This window comes from Lacerta agilis, chromosome 1 (genome assembly GCF_009819535.1).
Source record: "Lacerta agilis isolate rLacAgi1 chromosome 1, rLacAgi1.pri, whole genome shotgun sequence".
NCBI lineage: Eukaryota > Metazoa > Chordata > Lepidosauria > Squamata > Lacertidae > Lacerta > Lacerta agilis.
Window position 1 is genome coordinate 100,132,090 of NC_046312.1, and position 22,417 is coordinate 100,154,506.

Below are 22,417 nucleotides of genomic sequence, written 5' to 3' on the forward strand. Positions count from 1 at the left end.
GTGGAAGTATGTTCTGAGTACCCTCTCAGGAGAAACAAAATAAGTAAAGTATCTTATTTTACTTTCTGGTATGAATGTAAACAGAGTGTTATTCAGCGTTATGTGAGGATGATTTAGGTCAGGTGGTTGTTGTTGTTCAGTCGTGTCCGACTCTTCGTGACCCCATGGACCAGAGCACGCCAGGCACCCCTATCCTCCACTGCCTCCCACAGTTTGGCCAAACTCATGCCAGTCGCTTTGAGAACACTGTCCAACCATCTCATCCTCTGTCGTCCCCTTCTCCTTGTGCCCTCCATCTTTCCCAACATCAGGGTCTTTTCCAGGGAGTCTTCTCTTTTCATGAGGTGGCCAAAATACTGGAGTCAGGTGGTATTTTCTGCAAAAAGCACCCTTCTTTAATTACTTAATTAAAAATCCCTATTGATTTCAGATTCTGCAGAGTGAGTTCTGTCTAACTCCAGCTATCAGTTAGAGATAATGCGTTGTGGCATGCAGTGGAATGGCTATACAGTGGTGCCCCGCTATACGAATGCCTCGCTAGACGAAAAACTCGCTAGACGAAAGGCATTCACTAGCGGAAGGCTGTCTCGCAAGACGAATTTGTCAATGGGCTTGCCTCGCAAGACAAAAAAAAAATTCCCGTCAAATCGCTATTCTCCCGTTGGTGCTTCGCAAGACGAAAAATTCGCTATACGACAACACTCGCAGAACAAATTATTTTCGTCTTGCGAGGCACCACTGTATTAGTTTACAAGTTTTGTGCAAATATTCTTTGATTGTCTCTTGTTTCAGCCTTTACACAATACAAATAAAACTGTAATAAGTAAATCCAACCCTGGCAGAGAATAAACACCAAAAGTAGTATGCATAGACAGCATTAAATGGTTGTTTGCAACAGATTTGACTTTTTTTGCAAGAACCCAAAGTGATAGAGGTTTTTGAAAACTTGTTAAATTAGTGTGTTTCATTTCTTTAGGTTTCCTACTTTGAGATTTACTTGGACAAAATAAGGGATTTGCTGGATGGTAAGTAAAGCGGCATCTCTCTTTTTTTACTGTAGCTTTAATTAACAAAATGAGTATATTTTATATTTAAAAATAAAATGGTTTTCAGGTCAAGGACTGAATCCTGGACATTTGGATGTGTGCATTTCCTGGAGTAAAATTCATACACTGCAGACATTAAGGCCTGATATGACTGTTTTCTCATAAAATTTGGGTTAATAGACTATATCACCCATTTAAAGTTGAGGATGTGGGACTTTTGGTACTCCAAAGGTTGCTGGCTACAAATTCTATTAGCCCTGGACATTGGACATTCTGGCTGGAACTGATAGGAGTTGTAGTTCTTCAGATGCAATGTTGGACCATCTTTAGCCAACATGGTGCAATGGTCAGAAATGATAGCACTTGCAGTTAGACAACATTTGGAGGGCCACAGGCTAGCCATCTTTATGTAGTTCATTAAGGCATCACTGATTAAGCTCTCTTACAATTTCAGACCTCTTCCCACCAGACTTCCTGGGCTTTCAAGGGATGTTGGGTTCCTTTTCCCTGGTCTTAATAGTGGTTGAAGCAATAATCTCTCACTATTTTTCATACTTATATTTTTTTAAAAAAATTGCTGGGAGTGCTTTTAATATTTTGGTTTTTGTTTTTAAAAAAGAAACCCTATGAATTGAGAATCATGTTATACCTGTGTATATTTAACAAGCAGAGAGCTTTGAAAAATAAAAGAGCTGAAACAGTTGAAGCATCCTTAATATTTTTGCTTGAAGTACTTTGTACAGTAAGGCCTTTTGCATGTGGTCCAAAAAATTATAGTTTGTTGGACTGGGACCAAACAACAAGCTCATGCTGTCACGAGCCTTCTTTGCCATGACACTTTTATTTATTTTACATTCTCCAAGCAATATGCAAATAATAAATACAGTATTTATATGTAACAAACAAAACTGAAAACCTATAGTACAATACAATGAAATATAAAATAATAATAATAATAATATAATATAATATAATCACCTGAACTGGGAACATACAAGTTTACCATTTCCTGAAAACCATGCTTGCAAACCATGACTATATACTGTTGCCTGGTTTCAGAGTCATGGTGAGCTTTGGTTTAAGAATTTATTTATTAATTAAAATTTGTATACCACCCTTTATCCAAAGATTACAGGGTGGGTGGTCCCCAACATAAAAATACAGAATGAAATCACAAAACGCATAATAAAACAAAAGCAAACCAGTAATCCCCCCCTTCCACAAACACATAGAACAAATGAGAAGTCTTCTACAAAGCATATGATGATGGGAACATAGTTTGCTGGAATGAAAATGTGACCTGTGAACTGGGCTAAAGTGGCACCATTATCACTTTGGTCCTGAATCTGGTCACTTCTTATTTTTAAGATGATTTTGTGCATTGACCAGGTAGTTTTTTTTATCTTGGTTAAACCATTTGGGAGAAATTGCACTGCAGACATACATCAAAGCTCCCAATTTTTTTTGTGATGTATGTTTTTCATGAGCAAGTCAGAGTAAAGTATGTGTGTCAGCATTGCTTTTTTTGGAGTTTAGTTGAGTCTCATGTCTTGTCATTTAATGTAGAACTAAGCAATGGCATTGTATACTCTATGTACATCATGTGGCTAACTCTTGTGTAGATTAAATTGCTGCTTTCCTCCATGGAACGATCTGCTTGTGTTACTCAGATTATTCTTGTGGCTCATCAAATTTGTGCACTTTCTTCATCAGTGATTCTTGATGATTTCCCCCCTTTTAGTTTCAAAGACAAACCTTGCAGTTCATGAAGACAAGAACAGAGTTCCATATGTCAAGGTAAAAAATATTCCTTTAGATACAGAAAAAACCTTTCAAAATTGTTCTGGTCTAATGATTGAAATTGGTTTGTGTGATCACATGAATGTGCTTTATTTTTAAAATTTGCATGCTACCTTTCTTCAGACACCATCAAGATAGCTTGACAAAAACTGTGGATAGCACTAAATTTAAAATAAATAAATAAATAGAATAGAATACATAGCTGATTGCAATACTGTGCAAGCAGATTTCTCTCCTCTTCCTGCACTCCTCCCCTGCCAGATCTGCTCCAGAGAATTCCCCAACCCCTTGGAGCAGATTCTGAGGGTGCATGGGGTGAGTTTAGGAGGTGATGAGTTCTGTCATGCAAGTGAAAGTCTGCTGTGTGAGTGGAGCAGCAGCTTGGGGCACAACCCCAGGTATAGAATTGAGGCCATAAAAAGCAGTCATACCATTATTTAACTTCTGGAGCCAGCAAAACATACATATTACCAAAAAGAAAATCAATGGATAATAAATTCTAGGTGGTATCCAGCTAAGTCACGACTTACTTAATTATTAGTCTATTCAGAATGTGACTCATTCCAATACCAGCCACCTAAATGAACCCTTCAAAATATGGTAAAATAAAAAAGACTGCAATAATTTATGTTCCCAGTGGGGTTTGTTTATTTCCTGAGAAAAGACCTTGTGTAGGTAAATTTCGACAACTTTTCTCATACACACACAAACACACAAACATCCCCCAAGCAATTGTCACAAAATAATTTGCTGCTTTTTTTGTGGCACAGTGGATATTCAGATTCAATTACTTAGAACATTTTGTTTTCCTTGTGCTGCTCTGAATGTTATCTTTAACAGTACTTCAATAAGCCTCTCTTACACTAGAGAATGGAAGGGAATAATTTCTCATCAACCGAGAATTCTAACCATAAAAATTCAAGCAATGCTTTTCTGAAATATTAATGGACTTTTATAATTTTTGCTTCGTTTTCCTCCTTTTAAAATGGTTTCGTTTTTGTTAGTCATCCTATTGAAATGAAACATTTGCATTTAATATTAATATTTAATAAATATGGAAGACAGTAGAAGGAAGTATTTTATTCTCAATATTCATAGAAGGGAATTGTGTTTTTAGGGTCATGTTCCAGGTGTCAGGGAAGTAAAGCTCTTTATTATTCAGAACTCGGTCTGTTAGCCTTCTGGAACTGAGTATTAAATTGCACTGTAGAAACTGCGCTTCTGTTGTTATCTGGTATGTTTTCTATGGTTGTGTCCAACATAAATTTGAGGACAGAATCTTGGCCTTGATTTGGGCCAAGTATATTGACTATTGGTACAAGTTTCTTACCTCTCCCAAACTCTCTTTATCTGACAAGTGCTGAATTTGAATTTCTAGGGCTGCACAGAAAGGTTTGTCTCTAGTCCTGAAGAAGTAATGGATGTAATTGATGAGGGGAAAACAAACCGCCATGTAGCTGTTACAAGTAAGCATTTATGAACTGCTAACCCTGTAATTAGGTTTTCACTAACTGCAACCAACACCATGCTAAAGTTCCGGTCAATGTTGTTGCATCACTGCCTGCTATCATGCAAAAAAGGTACAATTAGTATGTGATTAGTCTCTTTTACTCAGCTTTCTTATGCTGGAGTTCCTAATGCATAATGGTAAAATATATTACTATTTTTGCAACTTGAAAGGCATTTTCAAAATTATGATTAACATTTTCATGAGAGATAATATTTTAGGTCTTTAAAATTAAAATATACCGAATGAATTCCTACCTTGTTGTTGATAAATGATAGATTTTTAAAAAAATAATAATTTTTTTTGTTATTTAGCAACCATGAGTATTCACATTTATAACTTGTGTAAAATGTAGCCAAACTCAAGTGTTTGCAAATATGTGGCAGTTGTTTTTGTGAACTATGAGGCAAACAATGTTGCTCAGATTTAATGCAAAGAGCAACAATTATGTTGCCTAGCATAGTCCTAAAGACTCTAGTAAACTGAGTGAAATTTAGCCACCATTAAACTTTGTGGGGTTTTAAAAAATGTACTCAGTATAATGGCAGATAGCCCCATCATTCTGAGGACTGCACAGCTTTGTGCCTTAATTAGTGCAGAATGGGGTTGGGCAGGTCTGATAACCACAGGTTGTTTTTTTTTATACATACCGTATTTTTCGCTCCATAAGATGCACTTTTTCCCTCCTAAAAAGGAAGGGAAAATGTCTGTGCGTCTTTTGGAGTCAAGGCTCCCTGTCAAGCAGGCTTTTGGGATCAGCGTGCGGCGCGTAGGGTGGTGGGAAAAAAAAACAGGTCTTAGAAGAGATACATATTTTATATAACACCTAACTGAATCTTCTTTTTCATAGACATGAATGAACACAGTTCTAGAAGTCATAGCATCTTCCTAATTAATATCAAACAAGAGAATGTTGAAACTGAAAAAAAACTCAGTGGGAAGCTTTATTTGGTGGATTTGGCTGGGAGCGAAAAGGTAACAGAAGTATCTTATTACTCTACATAACATTATTGATTTGTTAGTGGTGCCTGATGGTGGTAGCTTTATTTCAACTCCTAACTAGTCCTTTTGAAGTCACTGCATGATTGTCTTGTATAAAAGAGGGGCCAGAGAATGATCTGGAAGTAGAGGACACCATTCTGCTGCAGCTAAGCAAATCTGGCTCTATAAAGGGCCAGAATGGACACTGAGATTTCATATGAAAGCTGCTTTTTGCTTTGCAAGGGATAACTAATCAGAGGCAGCTGATGAGATTCAGGTGAGGGTCAGATTCCTTGTCAATCCCAGCAGGTATATAAGAGGAGGACCCGGCCTGCCCAGGCCTGCGGCACTTATATTCACTTGAATATAAGTGAAATAAAGGGTTTTTTATTTTTTAAAAAAAACCACTTGTGTGTTATGTTTATATATGATTAGCAAAGAAAATAACTATTATGTGTGTTATGAAAATTTTGTAGCTTTGCAAACTGATAACTTCCCTGGCTCAGGCAGGATGGGGTGAAGCTACTTTGAAGAAGTGTGCATGCACATGAAAGCTCATACCAAGAACAAACTTAGTTGGTCTCTAAGGTGCTACTGGAAGGAATTTTTTTATTTTTTATTTTGTTTTAACCTTCTTATTTTGCAATGATCAGAATTTGAGCTCACTGACCAATATCTGCTCTCTGGCAGGTCAGCAAAACGGGCGCAGAGGGCTCTGTTCTTGATGAAGCCAAAAATATTAATAAGTCTTTGTCTGCTTTGGGCAACGTGATCTCAGCACTAGCAGAAGGAACTGTAAGTAATTCATACTTTTTAAAAGTAGTGACCACTTGTTGGCTAGGTTACTTCCCCCAGTTTTCAACCTCTTGGTGAAAATGAATAATAGATCTTCACCTTAAATTCAGAGGAGAAAAGGTATCTATCCCCCTCCCACCACCCCCACTTTGCCAGCTGGCAAGAAGTTATGTGTTGTTGTTTTTTACTGCAGGAGCTTTTAGTTCCATATTTAACTAGTGACAGATCAGATGGCAATCTGTTAGAAATTATATGAACCTGCCTTAGCAATATGAAAACATATTCTAGGTTGACTTACTTTTTACTTATTGTCATCCCTTTTAAGCAATTGTGTGTGTTCTGATCCTGTATCATCCTTCTTAAATAGAAAACACATGTCCCATATCGAGACAGCAAGATGACCAGGATTCTTCAGGACTCCTTAGGTGGAAACTGTAGAACCACCATTGTCATCTGTTGCTCCCCGTCCATCTTCAATGAAGCAGAAACCAAGTCTACTCTAATGTTTGGGCAGAGGTGAGCAGGTGCACCTGTCTCTTGGGAGAGATTATGGGCTGGTTCCAGTTGTGTCCTTCCTCTGACAAAGGCTCTTTAATCTAGCAAATGCTTTCATCAGAAGAATGGGAGCTGAGTTATGGGCAGAAGTGAGGCCAGCCAATTACGGCCAAATAAGAAAACATTGCTGGGGTTGGACTTGGCATCTTCTGTCAGCAGACAACAATGATATTGCAGTAGTTCCATGATAAGGCACTCAAGAATAAAATTGCATATGCAGCAAAAGAACTTGCTTTGTGCTTAATTTTCTGCATCGGTGCTTTGCTGGCTCATAGCCTGATGTGGCTCTATTGATCTTCCAGTGACTGCGTTGATGTGGATAATGTGCATAGCTTTCCTCACAGTAAATGTGCGAATCAGATAAGTGAATGTAACTGGACATATTAAAAAAAAGCCTTTCAGAAGGCTTCACTTCTGATCTTTAAACCCCAGTAGTGCTACTGGAAGCTTAGTAGTATTTGTATCCAAAGTTTTTGGTATAGGGCAGAGGGGAAAGATTATTGTAAAGAGCTCAGATGTGACAGATTATTGCTCAGATGCACAGAATTCAGGCTGCCTAGTCTCCATCACACTTGCCTTTTCTTGTTTGTTGACTGGGTCCTTCTTTTCGCATTAGCATTCTTTTTTAAATAAAATGGATGGAATTTGCATTTGGAAGGCATATCTGTTTTGCAGTAGACTGAACCAACGTAGTGTGGTATAGCCTTGGCTATTGAGAGCCATTGTAAGGTCCTTGGATGGTTGCTCATGAGAAACCAGGCAAAACTCCAGCCGTTTCTTTAGTAGTTTTATTGTGCATACTATGTACAGTGCAGAGCTTAAAAGCTCATGTCTGTATCAACTGTCTGCAGAATCCAGGAGCGGCCCCTTCCGGTTCTGACCCCAACATAAGAGTTTTGGTATACGAAATTTCCGCTTCCCCTCTTTTCGTTTCACCCCTCTGCGTACTTGGGGCAACGGAAATGGCATGTCTCCCTCCTCGCCCGCTCTGCGAGGGGGGTGCAGGGTCTCTCCAACTCCCCCAGAGCCTTTGCTCTCAAGCCCCTGAGCTGCCTGCCCCTCCCCACTGGAGACCTCGCTGCTCACTCCGCTGGACAAGGAGGTGCTACTGGTCAGGTGGGGCTGAGGCTCTCTGTAGCATCCCGAGAGCCCTTCCACCACCCTGCGCTGAGCCAGGGACAGTTCCCTGACAGCCATGATAGATGCTACATAAATAATGAATTCAGGGGTGTGTGTGTCAGCCATAAAACTGGAGTGAAATGAGTACTATATTTAAGTCTTGCCATGCTGGGATTGTTTAGGGGGGGAGTAAAAAGAAAAACAGTGCAATTTGGTATCAGCAGAACAGAGTCTGTCATTTCACTTATTAAAAACAGAAATGCCAGCTAAGACTGGTAGGAAAAGAGAGAATCTGAGGAAAACTTCAAGAAGGAAGTGCAAACCAGTTATCCAGAAATAAAGACTTATGTGGCTCACCCTGCTGTAAAGGATGCAAAAGAAATAGTAATATTTTGGATAATTTTGGATAATTTTTCAAAACATTACTATTTCTTTTGCATCCTTTACAGCAGGGTGAGCCACATAAAATATTTAAAACAATCAATCAAATTTATGTTGGAAATGTAAAAAAGAGGTGGGCACATTTTATCATTTAAGGTGGGGATGCAAAGAGATAAATAAATTCTGGAATGAGATATATGAGGAATTAAAACAATTATTTAAAATTACATTTATTACAAAAAGAATCTTTTTTATTAGGTTTGATTTCGGATGAAATTCCTAAAAATAATATAAAGGTATTCCTATATGCCTCAGCAGCAGTGAGGTTATTAATTGCAAAAAAAACTGGAAAGGAGAGAAAATTCCAACAATATCAGAATGGAGAAGTAAGATGTGTGAATTGGTAGAAATGGCAAAATTAACAGCAAATATTAGAGGTCGCTCCAATCAAGAAATAATAAAAGAATGGGAAGGAGTGAAAGACTATCTAATGGTATACTGTTCAGATATTGATATTCTGGTGGATTTGGTATAAATCGAACAGGGGAAAACGTTAAGGAAAATAAAGGATATAGGATAATGATAAAGTAAGTAATACAACTAAGAAAGAGAAAGTCAAATATTGAGTAAATAAAATCATGTACCGGAGAGCGGGGGGAGGGGGGACAAGGGGATTGGGAAAGATAATGTATATTTTTTATCTTTTATCTTTTTTGTAAGATTTGGAATATGAATAAATAAAGTTTTATTTAAAAAAGGAAAAAGGGGGAGGGGGGAGAAATAGTAATATTTCGTTTTCCAGGTGAAAGATTCTACATTTGCTGCTGTTTGTATTTATTCTTTTGCAGTGCAAGCCTGTACATACCTACCCAGAAGTACGTTCCATTGAGTTCGGTGGAATTTACTTCTAGCTAAGGGTGTATAGTATTACAACTTTCAGATCACAGAGAAATCAATAAGATTAATGTCAGTGCTTGTTTGGTGAGTTGTTGTTTTTCTGTACAGAGCGAAGACCATTAAGAATACAGTCTCTGTGAATCTTGAGCTGACTGCTGAAGAATGGAAGAAAAAATATGAGAAGGAAAAGGAAAAAAACAAGACATTGAAGAATGTTATCCAGCATCTGGAGATGGAACTGAACAGGTGGAGAAATGGTGAGAAGTAACTCTGTTGTTGATTATTAGGCAGCTGTTAAGGTATTAAATTAAGGGACGCGGGTGGTGCTGTGGTCTAAACCACTGAGCCTAGGGCTTGCCGGTCAGAAGGTCAGCGGTTCGAATCCCCACGACGGGGGTGAGCTCCCGTTGCTCGGTCCCTGCTCCTGCCAACCTAGCAGTTTGAAAGCTCGTCAAAGTGCAAGTAGATAAATAGGTACCGCTCCGATGGTAAGGTAAACGGCGTTTCCGTGCGCTGCTCTGGTCTCGCCAGAAGCGGCTTAGTCATGCTGGCCACATGACCCGGAAAAACTATCTGCGGACAAACGTCGGCTCCCTTGGCCAGCAAAGCGAGATGAGCGCCGCAACCCCAGAGTCGTCCGCGACTGGACTTTAACTGTCAGGGGTCCTTTACCTTTTTAAGGTATTAAACTAAAGAAGCCAAATAGTTGCCATAAAATAAATTATGGTACACTTTACTGTCTGTTAAGGCTCTGTTACAATGATGAATCATGTTCTTCTGTTTGTCTACACAGAGCTATTCAGTTCAATTCATCCCTAAACACAGGCCTGGTTCAGGATGTCACATTGCTGGCTTCATAAACCATGGTTTATCAAGCTGGGAACCAACATTAGGCCCACACAGTCCTCCCTTGTGGCCTGCCCTCTCCTCCTCCTCCTCTTGTATAGCTTTGGTGTGGAGAATCCTGGCTTGCTTTACATCAGAGTTCCCTTGTTGTCTGAAAAAGGAAGCTCCGATTTACCTGACTAGAATATTAATAGAATGTCTCTATTTTCATGCAGAATGTTGGAGGGTGTGGGATCTATTCAGGAAATATTTACAATTTATGCCCTGTTTCCTTAGGCTACTAGCTGTCACACCCAACTTTAAAATGATAATGTGTACGAGTTGCAGGGATGGGATTATTCACAGAGATTGCTCATCAATAGACTTGCGATTGAGAGGAAGGAAAATTGCAAATGCCACATTGTGCTGTTGCATTCTTAAATTAAAATGCTGAAACTATCAATTGAGAAGTAAATCCTGTTGAAAACAGTTGAATTTGAGTAACCTTAACATGCTTGTCTGCTCATAAATTCTATTGAAATGAGTGGGACTTACTCCCTGGTAAGTGGAGTTAGGATAGCGATCTAACCGAGAAATGGAATGAGAGTCTACAAAATGGTTAAATATTGCCACAGTTCCATGCAGGTATGATAACATGTGGTTCAGGTTTTAATGAATGAACTCCATTTGTAGGAATTTAAATACCGTATATACTCGAGTATAAGCCGACCCAAATATAAGCCGAGGCACCTAATTTCCCTACAAAAATGTGGGAAAGCTTATTGACTCAAGTATAAGCCGGTTCGCCTTTGCCACTGTGGTAGAGGAGGAACGAGCAGCCCAAAGCAGCCCTTTGGGCTGCTCCTTCCTCTTCCTCCTTTGCTGCTGTGGAGCTCACCCCGTCGCAGGGTTTCAAACCGCCATTCTTCTGATCAGCAAGCCCTAGGGCTCTGTGGTTTAACTCACAGTGCAATGTTCCCTTGTGTTATACAGAGAAGGCTGGGATCCTGTCCTGTTTAAGCAGGAGCCAGGGAAAGTGAGCACCTGTGGGGTTTTAATACTTCCTTAACTGATAGGCTTTCTGCCTTCTGGGGTCTAAAGTTTGCATTTATGTGAGCAGTTCAGGAATGGAACAAGCTGCCTGGGGAGAGTAAAGAACCACCGTTCTTGTACACTTCTTAAGGAATGGTTGACTTGAGTATAAGCCGAGGGCAGCTTTTAAAGCACAAAAAGTGTGCTGAAAAACTAGGCTTATACTCAAGTATATACGGTACTTGGCGTTGTATCCAACTGAATGGTCCCACTAGCTCAAGAACTTTAAGCTTTGCATTGGAACTTCATCTCCTCACACGACAACCCCAAATCTGAGGGCAGGGAAACTCTATTGTGTAGCTTAAAGTCCTTGCACTTTTTTTTTTTTACTTAGATAGTGCCCTTGATGAGTTTTATTTTATTCACCGTCATGCCATCATTCTGCTTATATGGTTTTCTCTGTCGGACAGAAAACTATTGGACCTACATATTGATAATACAGAAGAAGCAAATGCTTCACTACTTAAAAAAGAAATACCAGTCTGAGCAACAATCAGTCTTGAGATCACAACGTTTCCCCTGAAAGCATCATTTGTATGTTGTAAATATTATAGATGCATTATTATTTTTATTTTGTCTGATGTTGTTAACCTCCATAGTAGCATACAATGTGTTGTTGACGGAGAAGGGCTCCAATTACAAAAGAGTCCCCCCCCCTGTAACCCAATATGTGAATATTGGTTGTGTGTTACTCAGTTGTGAAGGGGAGAAAAAAAAGAATATTCCTTTTGTTTTATTATACCCGCCCATCTGACAGGGTTTTCCCAGCCACTCTGCTGCCATGTGCAAGAGACATATGGGGTGGGTTCCTCGTATATTGTTAGGCCTACAGTTTAAAAATTAAATATAACAATAATGGCATTACATATACCAGGAGCTGAGGTTAATTTTGCCAGGACAATGTAGCAGTAAATTATTTTCAAGCATAAAAGGGAGCTTTCCCCCTCACTGCTGGGTAGCCACCACCATCTGCACACAACTTGGATAGGCAGGGAAAGCTGAAAGGGCAAACGTTAATGACCTTTGCATGTATATACCAGAGATGGGGAACGTATGGCTCTCCAGATTTTGTTGTGCTACTATTCCCAACAGCCCTGGCCATGGTGGCTGGGACTAATGGGAGCTGCAGCCCCAGACATCAATATTATTATTATTATTATTATTATTATTATTATTATTATTAATTATACCACACCACAGGGGCACAGCTTTGCTTTACACTTCTACCATTTTAAAAACTAACATCAACCCCCCCCCCCCGGAAGGCATTCTACCGATTGCCACTGTATAAACTTGTGAAAATGATAAGCAGCTTATTTTCTTTAATAGCAGAAAGCACACACTGGAACAAATTCTGAGATGGTTTGTGCTTAATTAAACCCGATTCTCTTTTTTCTTTTGAAAGCATTTGTATCCAAGACACTTGTAGTGATACAGACATGCCACTCTTTTAACTTTTCTGGTGCTGTCAAAAATAGAAACATAGCCTCCGGAATTGCTGCCTTCAACTGTAAAGAGACAGGCATTCTTCTCTAGTGTGTTACCAGAACTGCCTGCAAGTGAAATATTTACAGAAGAAACCTTGGAAACAGACCAACTTATTTCAGTTGGCCTAGCAGAAAGTGGTTCGCAGGATTGTGGTAGGGTTTTCCACCCAATGTGTAAGAAGAAAAAAAGCATATAGGAAAAGAGACAGCAGGCAATAAAGGAACTTAAATAAATCAGGATTGGCTAAATAAGTTTTTTTTTGGTTTTTTGAGGCTGTCCATATAATTATGCAGCGGCATATTGGATAGTGTGGAGTGCAAAGTACTATCATCTTTCTAATTGCCTTTAAGGTTAGAATTGGCAGAAGGGCCCTGCTTCCTCCCCCCCCCCCCCACCTTGGCAGCCTGCACTTTTTGTATCCATGGGTTGGTTCATGCAAGGCTTCAACTGTGTTACTTGAGGTTTCCCACAGGCATCTGGCCTGCCATTGTGAGAACAGGATGCTGGACTAGATGGGCCGTTGGCCTGACCCAGCAGTCTTCTTGTGTTCTCATAGTAGTGAAGGGCATAGCATTGTGCCTCCCTACTCAGTCTTCTCAAAATTGTTGGTATGTGCTAAATGGATCGGCCATGCACGTTTCTCTTCCCATTCCAACATTCCATTCAACGTGTGAACATCAGGCTGAACAGGCACGGCCAGTGGGAATGTGTGAGTATCTTCCTCACCGCCGCACATTCATTTTCTCTGTGTGAATCAGCCCTTGATCTTGGGTAGGTGTAGCATCAGAGCGGGAGAACATTGCCAAGACTTCAGCGTTTTCAAAATGAAAACAAGCATTCCGTTTTACATTTTCCTGGGATGTAGACCGTGAAGTAGTGGCTATTTCTTAGATAGGATTTTAACATTTAGATTTAACTCTTTCACTACAGGCTGCAGCCCACAGCCCACAATATTTCCAATTCACAATCCCCCCCCCCCAGATAGGACTTCGATACATAGGGAACGGCAATTCTGTTGCTAATAGTAACATAAAGAGCAATTATTGCCGTGCCCTCTGGAAAAGAGGAAAATAAGGTAATTTTGGAGGTGGTGATCATGTCAGACTTCAGTGAGCTAATGCTAATGGATTCAACCCCGCCTCCCCCCCTTCTTCCAGACAGCGGCAAAGAGTTTCTGTTTTAATTATGAAATGCAGAGAGGGCTGTAGAGGATGGGTTTAAAAAAAAACAAAATAAAATTTAAATACCTATAAAAAGTATTGAAAATTTTGTTCCATAATTATAGGCCCCTTAAAAACCACCTTCAGTTCTGTTTCTAGATCTTTTCAGTGAGTCAGTAGTCTAAAGGTTAATTATATTCATTACTGAAGCAAACACAAAATTCTTAGTTGTAATATGCACTTGTGATTTAGCACTTGACTTCAAATATTGGATTTTTGAACACAAGTATGTTCTCTTTCCAAGTGAGTTGCCATTAATCATAATAGGGCGTTTGCTACTGCAGTTTTTTTTTTGTGCTGCCCCTGTTTGAATGGTGTGGGTGGGGGAGAGACTCTAGTATGGAGAGAAGGTTTCACATGAGACTTTTTGAATATACTCAATGTTAACATTGCAGAGTAGAAGACTATTTTTAAGAGCTTTTCTGACTACTTTGATATAGCTCATAGTAACCAGATGTATAGGTTATTTGGAGGAATAATGAAATGTGGTCTGAAACATGGGGCTGGCAGAATGACTGCCAATGTTGCCCCATGTTGTTCTGCTGTTTCTGTATATCTACTCCACCGTAGTTCTGATTGCTACTTCTGACAATGTAGTTATGATCCTTAAGGCTTTTATTTCAGCTGGTTCTGAGAGACCACTAGGCATGGAGGCCTGAAGTTATAAGGACTGTAGATTTAAGTCTCCAAAGGACATTGAAGCTTAAATATTGATTCCTTGCTTTTTGGACTTTTTGTATTATCACTGATTGTATTGAGATGTGTCTGCAGGAGAGGCTGTTCCTGAGGATGAACAGATCAGTGCTAAGGACCAAAAGAATTTGGAACCATGTGACAATACACCCATCATCGATAATATTGCACCTGTTGTTGCCAGTATCACAACGGAGGAGAAGAGGAAATACGATGAAGAGATTACTAGTCTCTACAGACAATTGGATGATAAGGTTTAGAAATTATTTCCTTTCAACTTATTATGTCTTGGAAACTACTGTAGATTTTGTTTAAAGAGTGTTTTTTATTCATCGAAACCACCACATGCTTCGAAGTGTACACAGTAGAAAACTGTTGGTGTAAAATCTCACAAGTTTTGTGGTCATTACAGTTGAAAAATGTTAACCGAACTCCATTCCTGCCAGTTTCAAACAACTAATAGTGTTGTCCCTGCCATATGTACAGTTATGAGATTTGGAGGCGCCAGATCCCTCTTGAATCCCTGGGTCCATCAGTTTAGCTTCCTATGTTGGGGTAATCACCTAAGTGATGGGCCATTAAGAGAACAATAGAATAGAAAGGTGATGGGCCATTAAGAGAGCAAAGGAGAGGGGGTGATTTTGTTGGCACGTGGGGCAGGTATAATTATATATTGCACTGAACACTTTTAAGTTCTTTCTTGATTTTGGATAAATGTTCAGGAATATACAGGAAGCACATGCTTCTTTTTATCTCTGCGAAAGCAAGAGCTTCTGCTAAGGAGGGGGAAACAATTTGTTTTAAACAGCAAACAACAAAGGAAAATAATATATGTCATATCCCTATATGAAACAACTTGTGTGCTTTATACTATCAGCAGTTTTATTGCATGAATTCTCACTTAATAAAGGAAGGGATTTTTTTTGTTATAAATCTGTAGTGTATTTATATAAAATGGCACTGTTACTAGAAGCAGATTCCAATTTCAGGCAATGTTTACAACCACATTATGCAGGTGATTTAAAGAAAGCAGGATGAAGCCAGTTACGGTTTTGTGTCTGCTTTGAAGGATATTTCTTTCTTCTGTAGAATCAGCTAGTGTTGTGCAGTTGATCTTGTATTCATGAAAAAAGGAACCAGATAGGACTGATTTATGGCTTCTGGCGTCTTTTAAGACTGAAATATTTTCCCCACAATGATCAAACAAACTTGGTACTCTGCAGATTATATTGTAAAGTTTATCTAATTATTTATTTCCACTCCAATACTGCATCCTTTTTGTGTTGGTTTCCAACTTTAACAAATGTAGAAAAAGGGGGAGAAGCTCCTGATAGATTTTTTCACCTGTTGCAGGATGACGAAATCAATCAACAGAGTCAATTGGCAGAGAAACTAAAGCAGCAGATGTTGGATCAAGATGAGGTAAATATTAGCTCAAAGCATTTTATTAAGATATAATTATTATGACCTTTTAAAATGGGCATTTCCCTATATCTTCTCCCTGCCCCACCATCCTAACCTTCACTTTAAACCTCATTCAACTGATGTTTCATTTGCTATTCGTGGTTTTGTTTGCTAATAGGCAGAAAGAAGCTCAGCCTTTCCTCAGTTCATCTTGCTCTGCAACTTGGAATATTTTTCTTGTTTTTTTTTTGTTTTAAAAGAAAATGGTGCCCATACTAATGAAGTGCTACTAGCTTTAAAAAGAGGAGGCAGTAACACTGGAGACCCTTCGGTCAAATCCAGACCCCACTGAGAAATTCCAAATGTAGTCTTCTGGTTGCTAACCTAGATACAGTGGTACCTCGCAAGACGAAATTAATTCGTTCCGCAAGTCTTTTCGTCTTGCGGAAATTTCGTCTTGCGAAGCACGGTTTCCCATAGGAATGCATTGAAATTTAAACAATGCGTTCCTATGGGAAAAAAGTCCAAGCCTCCTGCCGGCGAGCGGGGAAAGCAGCGGCAGAGCAAGCGGCAGAGCGACCGGTGAGCGGGGAGAGCAAGCAGGGAGCACGATCGGCAGCGGGGGAAGCCAGAAAAGCAAGCGGGGGACACGATCCACGGCGGGAGAAGCAAGGGGAGCAAGCAGGGAGCAGGATCCACGGCGGGAGAAGACAGCGGAGCAAGCAGGGAACGCAGGGGGAAGCCAGAAAAGCAAGCGGGGGACACGATCCACAGCGGGGGAAGCCAGGAAAGCAAGCGGGGAGCAGGATCCACGGCGGGAGAAGCCAGGGGAGGAAGCGGGGAGCAGGATCCACGGCGGGAGAAGACAGCGGAGCAAGCAGGGAACGCAGGGGGAAGCCAGAAAAGCAAGCGGGGGACACGATCCACAGCGGGGGAAGCCAGGAAAGCAAGCGGGGAGCAGGATCCACGGCGGGAGAAGCCAGCGGAGCAAGCAGGGAACGCAGGGGGAAGCCAGAAAAGCAAGCGGGGGACACGATCCACAGCGGGAGAAGCAAGGGGAGCAAGCAGGGAGCAGGATCCACGGCGGGAGAAGACAGCGGAGCAAGCAGGGAACGCAGGGGGAAGCCAGAAAAGCAAGCGGGGGACACGATCCACAGCGGGAGAAGCAAGGGGAGCAAGCAGGGAGCAGGATCCACGGCGGGAGAAGACAGCGGAGCAAGCAGGGAACGCAGGGGGAAGCCAGAAAAGCAAGCGGGGGACACGATCCACAGCGGGGAAGCCAGGAAAGCAAGCGGGGAGCAGGATCCACGGCGGGAGAAGACAGCGGAGCAAGCAGGGAACGCAGGGGGAAGCCAGAAAAGCAAGCGGGGGACACGATCCACAGCGGGGGAAGCCAGGAAAGCAAGCGGGGAGCAGGATCCACGGCGGGAGAAGACAGCGGAGCAAGCAGGGAACGCAGGGGGAAGCCAGAAAAGCAAGCGGGGGACACGATCCACAGCGGGGGAAGCCAGGAAAGCAAGCGGGGAGCAGGATCCACGGCGGGAGAAGACAGCGGAGCAAGCAGGGAACGCAGGGGGAAGCCAGAAAAGCAAGCGGGGGACACGATCGCAGTGGGGGGAGCAAGGAAAGCAAGCGGGGAGCACGATCCGAAGCGGGGAGCACGATCCGAAGTGGTACCGCGCAAGACGATTCGTTTTGCGAGTCACGGCCATTTAAAAATTCGTTTTGTGAATCACCTAAAAAATCGAAAAACCCTTTCGTCTAGCGGGTTTTTCGTCTTGCGAGGCATTCGTCTTGCGAGGTACCACTGTACATCAGTGCTTCAGTGGGTGGAAATTAATGCACTAGACCAGGGTTAGAGACCCTGTGTCCTTCAATATGTACTCCCACCAGCCCCAGCCAGCATGACCGGTGGTCAGGGATAATGGGACTTGTAGTCCAACCACATCAGGTGGGCCACAAGTTCTCCATCATGGTACTAGGCTCCTCAAACAGTCTGCTAGGAAAACTAGCTGTTGACCAAAAGCATAAAACTTTTGCCATTAATTTTTGTAAGGTGGCACTCTGTTCTCTTCTTAGGAATGGAACGTGCTTTTGCTTCATTTTGTTCTCTGTTTACTGTATTCTCTAGTGCTTTCCGCCGTTCTTTGTGATGAGCTCAGTGATAGATGGGCTTCAGGGTGTCTGCCTTAATGATGGCTTTCCTTAATTAGCCAGCACACTTATTTCTGGCTGATTAAGCTAGCAGATTCATGGCTTGCTAGCATAAGTGTTACAAAAAGGGGAACATGCTGTTCTAATATCTTTCACATTCTAGTCCCACTGATTAACTTTTTTTGTGCATCACAAAATCATTTGCTGGGACTAAATAGTCCGTATGTTGAATGTGAATGCCTTCATTTTTAAAAAATTGCTAAACCATGTAGGCTAAAGTTTTGTGTATATGTAGAAGCTAGATGTAATGGATGTGTTGATGTGGTCTGCTTTTTAGTCTGTTATGTTCACTTGGTGTGATCACAGTTCTAACCCTTATTCTGGACAGATTTTTAATATTGTGCTGATTAATTCTTTTGATATCTTCCCGTTTTGCAAGGATAGCTTATTGAAACTTTTTTAAGCTTTGTGACTGGAATACATGGCCTACTATCTCAGAAATGCCACTTTCTATAAGTTCAGATAGGATTAATCCAAATTCGTAGGCTTATCTTTACCTCCTTCTGGGTCTAAATGCTCGTAGACTCCATGGCTTTCTATAACAAGTGTCTCATGTGTTGACGAGTAGGTGAAAATATAGAGGGTATTGTGTTCACAAGTTAGATGCACATTCACAAAAATACATGGTTCAACACATAATGAACTATTTATGTCCAAAAGACCTTTTACAAACTTCTCTCATCTTTTTTATTGAACGATAACCTTTTGAATTATGGAGGAAGTGTTGGCTTTCCACAGGGGTTGGCAGACTAAAAGCTTCTCACTGGGTGCTTCTAAAGTACTGAAGATTGCTCTTAGTGTAGGGATGATTCAGAAGAGTGTGATCAGTTGGGAAGTGGGCAAAGTAGGATTTGGCTTAGTGGGGTTGATGGGAGTGTTGATGAACAGTGTCTGGAGGGTATCACATTGAGTTGGTGGATCAATTATCTATTCTTAATGGTTTTTATGTATACTGCCCAGAGAACCTGAGTTATGGGGCTGCTGAGAAATATAATTCGTAAATAAAAAGAATTTTTCAACCCACTCTTGTACTGTTATGTGAGAGCAAGCAACATTCCTGCTTCTGTTGTTGCGGAGTATCATGCAGTATACTAGAATTCTTCTAAACCCTGAATTACAGTTTGTTACTCGTAAGCATGTTATAATTTATTCTACAGTCATACCTCAGGTTGCGAACGTGATCCGTGCGGGAAGCACGTTCACAACCTGCAGCATTTGCATCCTGAAGTGCCGCGTCTGCACACGCGCGTGACATCATTTTATGCTTCTGCACATGCACGAACGCCAAAACCTGGAAGTAACCCATTCTGGTACTTCCAGGTTCGGCACGGTCCGCAACCCGGAAACACGCAACCCATAACATTCATAACCCGAGGTATGACTATTAACAATGGCCATATGGAATATTCAGAAGAGTTGGGGCAGTTAACAAGCCCTGCTTCTCTTCTGCTCTCACTGAGATGTTTCAGTGATTCCTTCCCACCCCCACAAACATCTCCTGTTTCCAATTCTATTTCCAATGTCTGGTTTATGCCATTTTCACTCACATTGCCTATGTCATATCGGTCCTCCTTTTAACCCAGGATTTACACAGTCTTAATGTTTTCATCTCTTTGTAGCTTTTGGCTTCCACTAGGAGAGATTATGATAAGATCCAAGAGGAACTCACTCGTCTCCAGATTGAAAATGAAGCTGCGAAAGAGGAAGTGAAAGAAGTTCTTCAGGCTCTGGAGGAACTGGCTGTTAATTATGACCAGAAGTCACAGGAAGTGGAGGACAAGCTGAGAGCTAATGAACAGCTAGCTGATGAACTTGCACAGAAAACAGTAAGAACAATCCTCCTCTGTGTGTGTGTGCATGTGTGTGTGTGCGTGTGCATGCGTGCCTACATGTACATCATTCTGGAAATCTGGAAATGCATTCTAGAATCAACAATGATATCTTCCTAATTTCAAGAGAAGCTGTGGATTTCTAAAACTAGCTGTTCAAACATAAGGAGTGCAGCTTGATTTTATTAATGTTTACTCAGCAGTGCATACTACTGAGTCCAGTGGCCCCTATTGTTAGGTAAGTGTGTGTAAGCTTTCAGCCAGTTCATGTTCGCATTTGTCTGCACTTCATGCTGTTATATTCTGAGGTAGACTGGGGTAGAGTGCTATTGCCACCACAAAGTTCACTAAAATACCTTCAAGTCTTGATTTATGGTTGGTTTTTTTAATGTCTCTGTCTCTTTACCTTGTATGCTGTTACATTGCTTCTTTAGCTTCTAGCAATCTTTTCCACACCCACATCAAGAGCCAGTGCAGTAGTCCTATCAATTGCTGGGTTCATATTCCAGCTTGGCCAGAGACTCAATGAGCAATTAAGGCAGCGTGTCTCAAATATTTGTTCCCCATTTAGGAAATGAGGAAAAAGGATTATAACAAGTACGAATGAGATTATGAGGATTAGCTATACTCCAAAGTGTTAGCAAACGTCCAGCTCAGGGCAAGTTGTGAGACTGACCCCCCAGGCAGGGACGAAGCCTGAGTGCATTCCTGGCTACTCGAGTCCAGTAGCACATTGATATGCGATTGTTCCCCACCGTGAAGAACAACACACACAAGCCATTAAGGCTAAACTATTTTATTGTAGATAAGATGCAGAGTATGTCTCTGCTTGCCAGCTCAGTAACGTATCTAGCATCTCTTGAGCCAGAACTGAAAGTGAAAGTAAAGATATACAGTAACATCACATGGTTGTGAAAGCAGACAAAACAGCTGTCTTTCTCATGGGAAAAACACAAGTTATACCAGCCTCGCTGCTGCTTTTGCAGCTCGGTCTGTACGAATACCCTAACACAAAGTAGTGACCTGTTTCAGGTGCTAAGGGTAAAACCATATTTTTTAATTACATCCTATGCAAACTTGTACTATTGATGGTGTTCAAGGTAGTGAACAACATATTGGAGAATGCCACAGAAACACATATTGTATGCAGTTGCAGAATTAAGAGTAGGGAAATAATAATAATAAAAAAATTGGTGCATCCATTTTTACATTTTGTTCATTTATGTATGTTCTGCCATGACATATGAGAAGGCAGAGTACCATTCCTCTGCATATGTGCACCGGGGAGCAGTTACTTTGTGCGGATTTTAATTGGAAGAACATTAGCTGAAATAGGGTGGATAGGAGAATGGAAGAAGGAAGTTTCCCTGTTACCATTGAATGGTTTTTGCTGAAAGAATACAATCTCAAGAGAAATTAAGAGTAGCTTGCTTACACTGTTATTAAAAATAAAGAAAGCTCAATGCCTGGTCTTCATGATGTAGCTGTGAAAGGGAGACCAATGGCATGTTACTCAGCAGTGAAGATGTAGGGTGGAGTCTGAGATGGAAAGAGCAATCTTACAGCTATAATACACATTGCAGTTCTTCCAGTTTATATGTGTTCATGACATTCTAAAAAGCTCTCTTGGTTGCTGCTGCTTGTTTTCTGTGAGGATTTTACCAGCAGCCCTTAACCTAAAAACAAGCAATGATGTATCCTCACCCACCTCCAACTTGGTCCATTCTGATTTATCTCTAGTGATTTTACCTCTAGCTACTACTTAGAAGCCAGCAGGGGCTGGGTGTAAGGTGTGCGTGCTCTGATTTGAGTAGTTTTCATAGTGAGTGGGTTTAAGGGAAACCTGGGATGTTTGAACTGTGGGAAATGCTGAGGCTGCGTGTAAAGAGGCATTTTGTGTACCAAGACATATTCTTGTGTAGAGTTCCACATGTTCAAATTCTAGTGTACAATTCCCTATCTGAATCTCTGGATTGGTACTTAATGGCATTAGGAACGGACTACATGCAGAACCACACGGGAACTTCTGGTGGTACCAGTATAAAGTATTTTAGTGTCTGTGTTTAATTCATTATTGAGGGTGGCACAGCTACATAGGTTGTCTGTGATTCCTTCGTTTGTATCCTTGGGTGTTCAAGAACACAAACTTTTAATGCTGTAAACACCAGCTTAACCTCAAAAATGTACAATTGCTGCAACAAGTGTGAGGTGTTGACTGCTATCCAGCATATATGCCTCATATATTATTTTTCAGTCTGCCCTGACAACTACACAGAGAGAGTTGGGACAGTTGCAAGAACTCAGTAAACATCAGAAGAAGAGAGCTACTGAGATCTTGAATTTACTGCTTAAGGACCTTGGCGAGATTGGAGGAATCATTGGTACTAATGATGTTAAAACGGTAAGTTGGATTTTTTTTTTAAATGGAATTGTCTAACTTCATTGGCAGGCTGGACTGCAAAGCTTGTTTCTCTTAGTATGTTCTTGGATGCACGTGAAACTCATGAACAAGTAAACTTTTCCCCAATTCATTTTGCCAGCCAGTTTGTGTGTCTAAAGGGCTGGACTTGC

At 40.9% G+C, this 22,417-nt stretch overlaps 1 protein-coding gene across 3 annotated transcripts in view; it reads left to right on the plus strand.

Annotated features, from left to right (window-relative positions):
• KIF5C (kinesin family member 5C) overlaps window positions 1-22,417 on the plus strand; it is a 72,754-nt gene that overhangs the window by 32,301 nt on the left and 18,036 nt on the right. For all 3 annotated transcript variants that reach the window (XM_033164439.1, XM_033164431.1, XM_033164448.1), the window contains 11 exons: window positions 977-1,025; window positions 2,788-2,843; window positions 4,225-4,312; window positions 5,204-5,328; window positions 6,025-6,129; window positions 6,497-6,645; window positions 9,190-9,338; window positions 14,478-14,653; window positions 15,753-15,821; window positions 19,637-19,843; window positions 22,101-22,247. In XM_033164439.1, coding sequence (XP_033020330.1) covers window positions 977-1,025; window positions 2,788-2,843; window positions 4,225-4,312; window positions 5,204-5,328; window positions 6,025-6,129; window positions 6,497-6,645; window positions 9,190-9,338; window positions 14,478-14,653; window positions 15,753-15,821; window positions 19,637-19,843; window positions 22,101-22,247 — 1,320 coding nt within the window. The remainder of the gene's footprint in view (window positions 1-976; window positions 1,026-2,787; window positions 2,844-4,224; window positions 4,313-5,203; window positions 5,329-6,024; window positions 6,130-6,496; window positions 6,646-9,189; window positions 9,339-14,477; window positions 14,654-15,752; window positions 15,822-19,636; window positions 19,844-22,100; window positions 22,248-22,417) is intronic.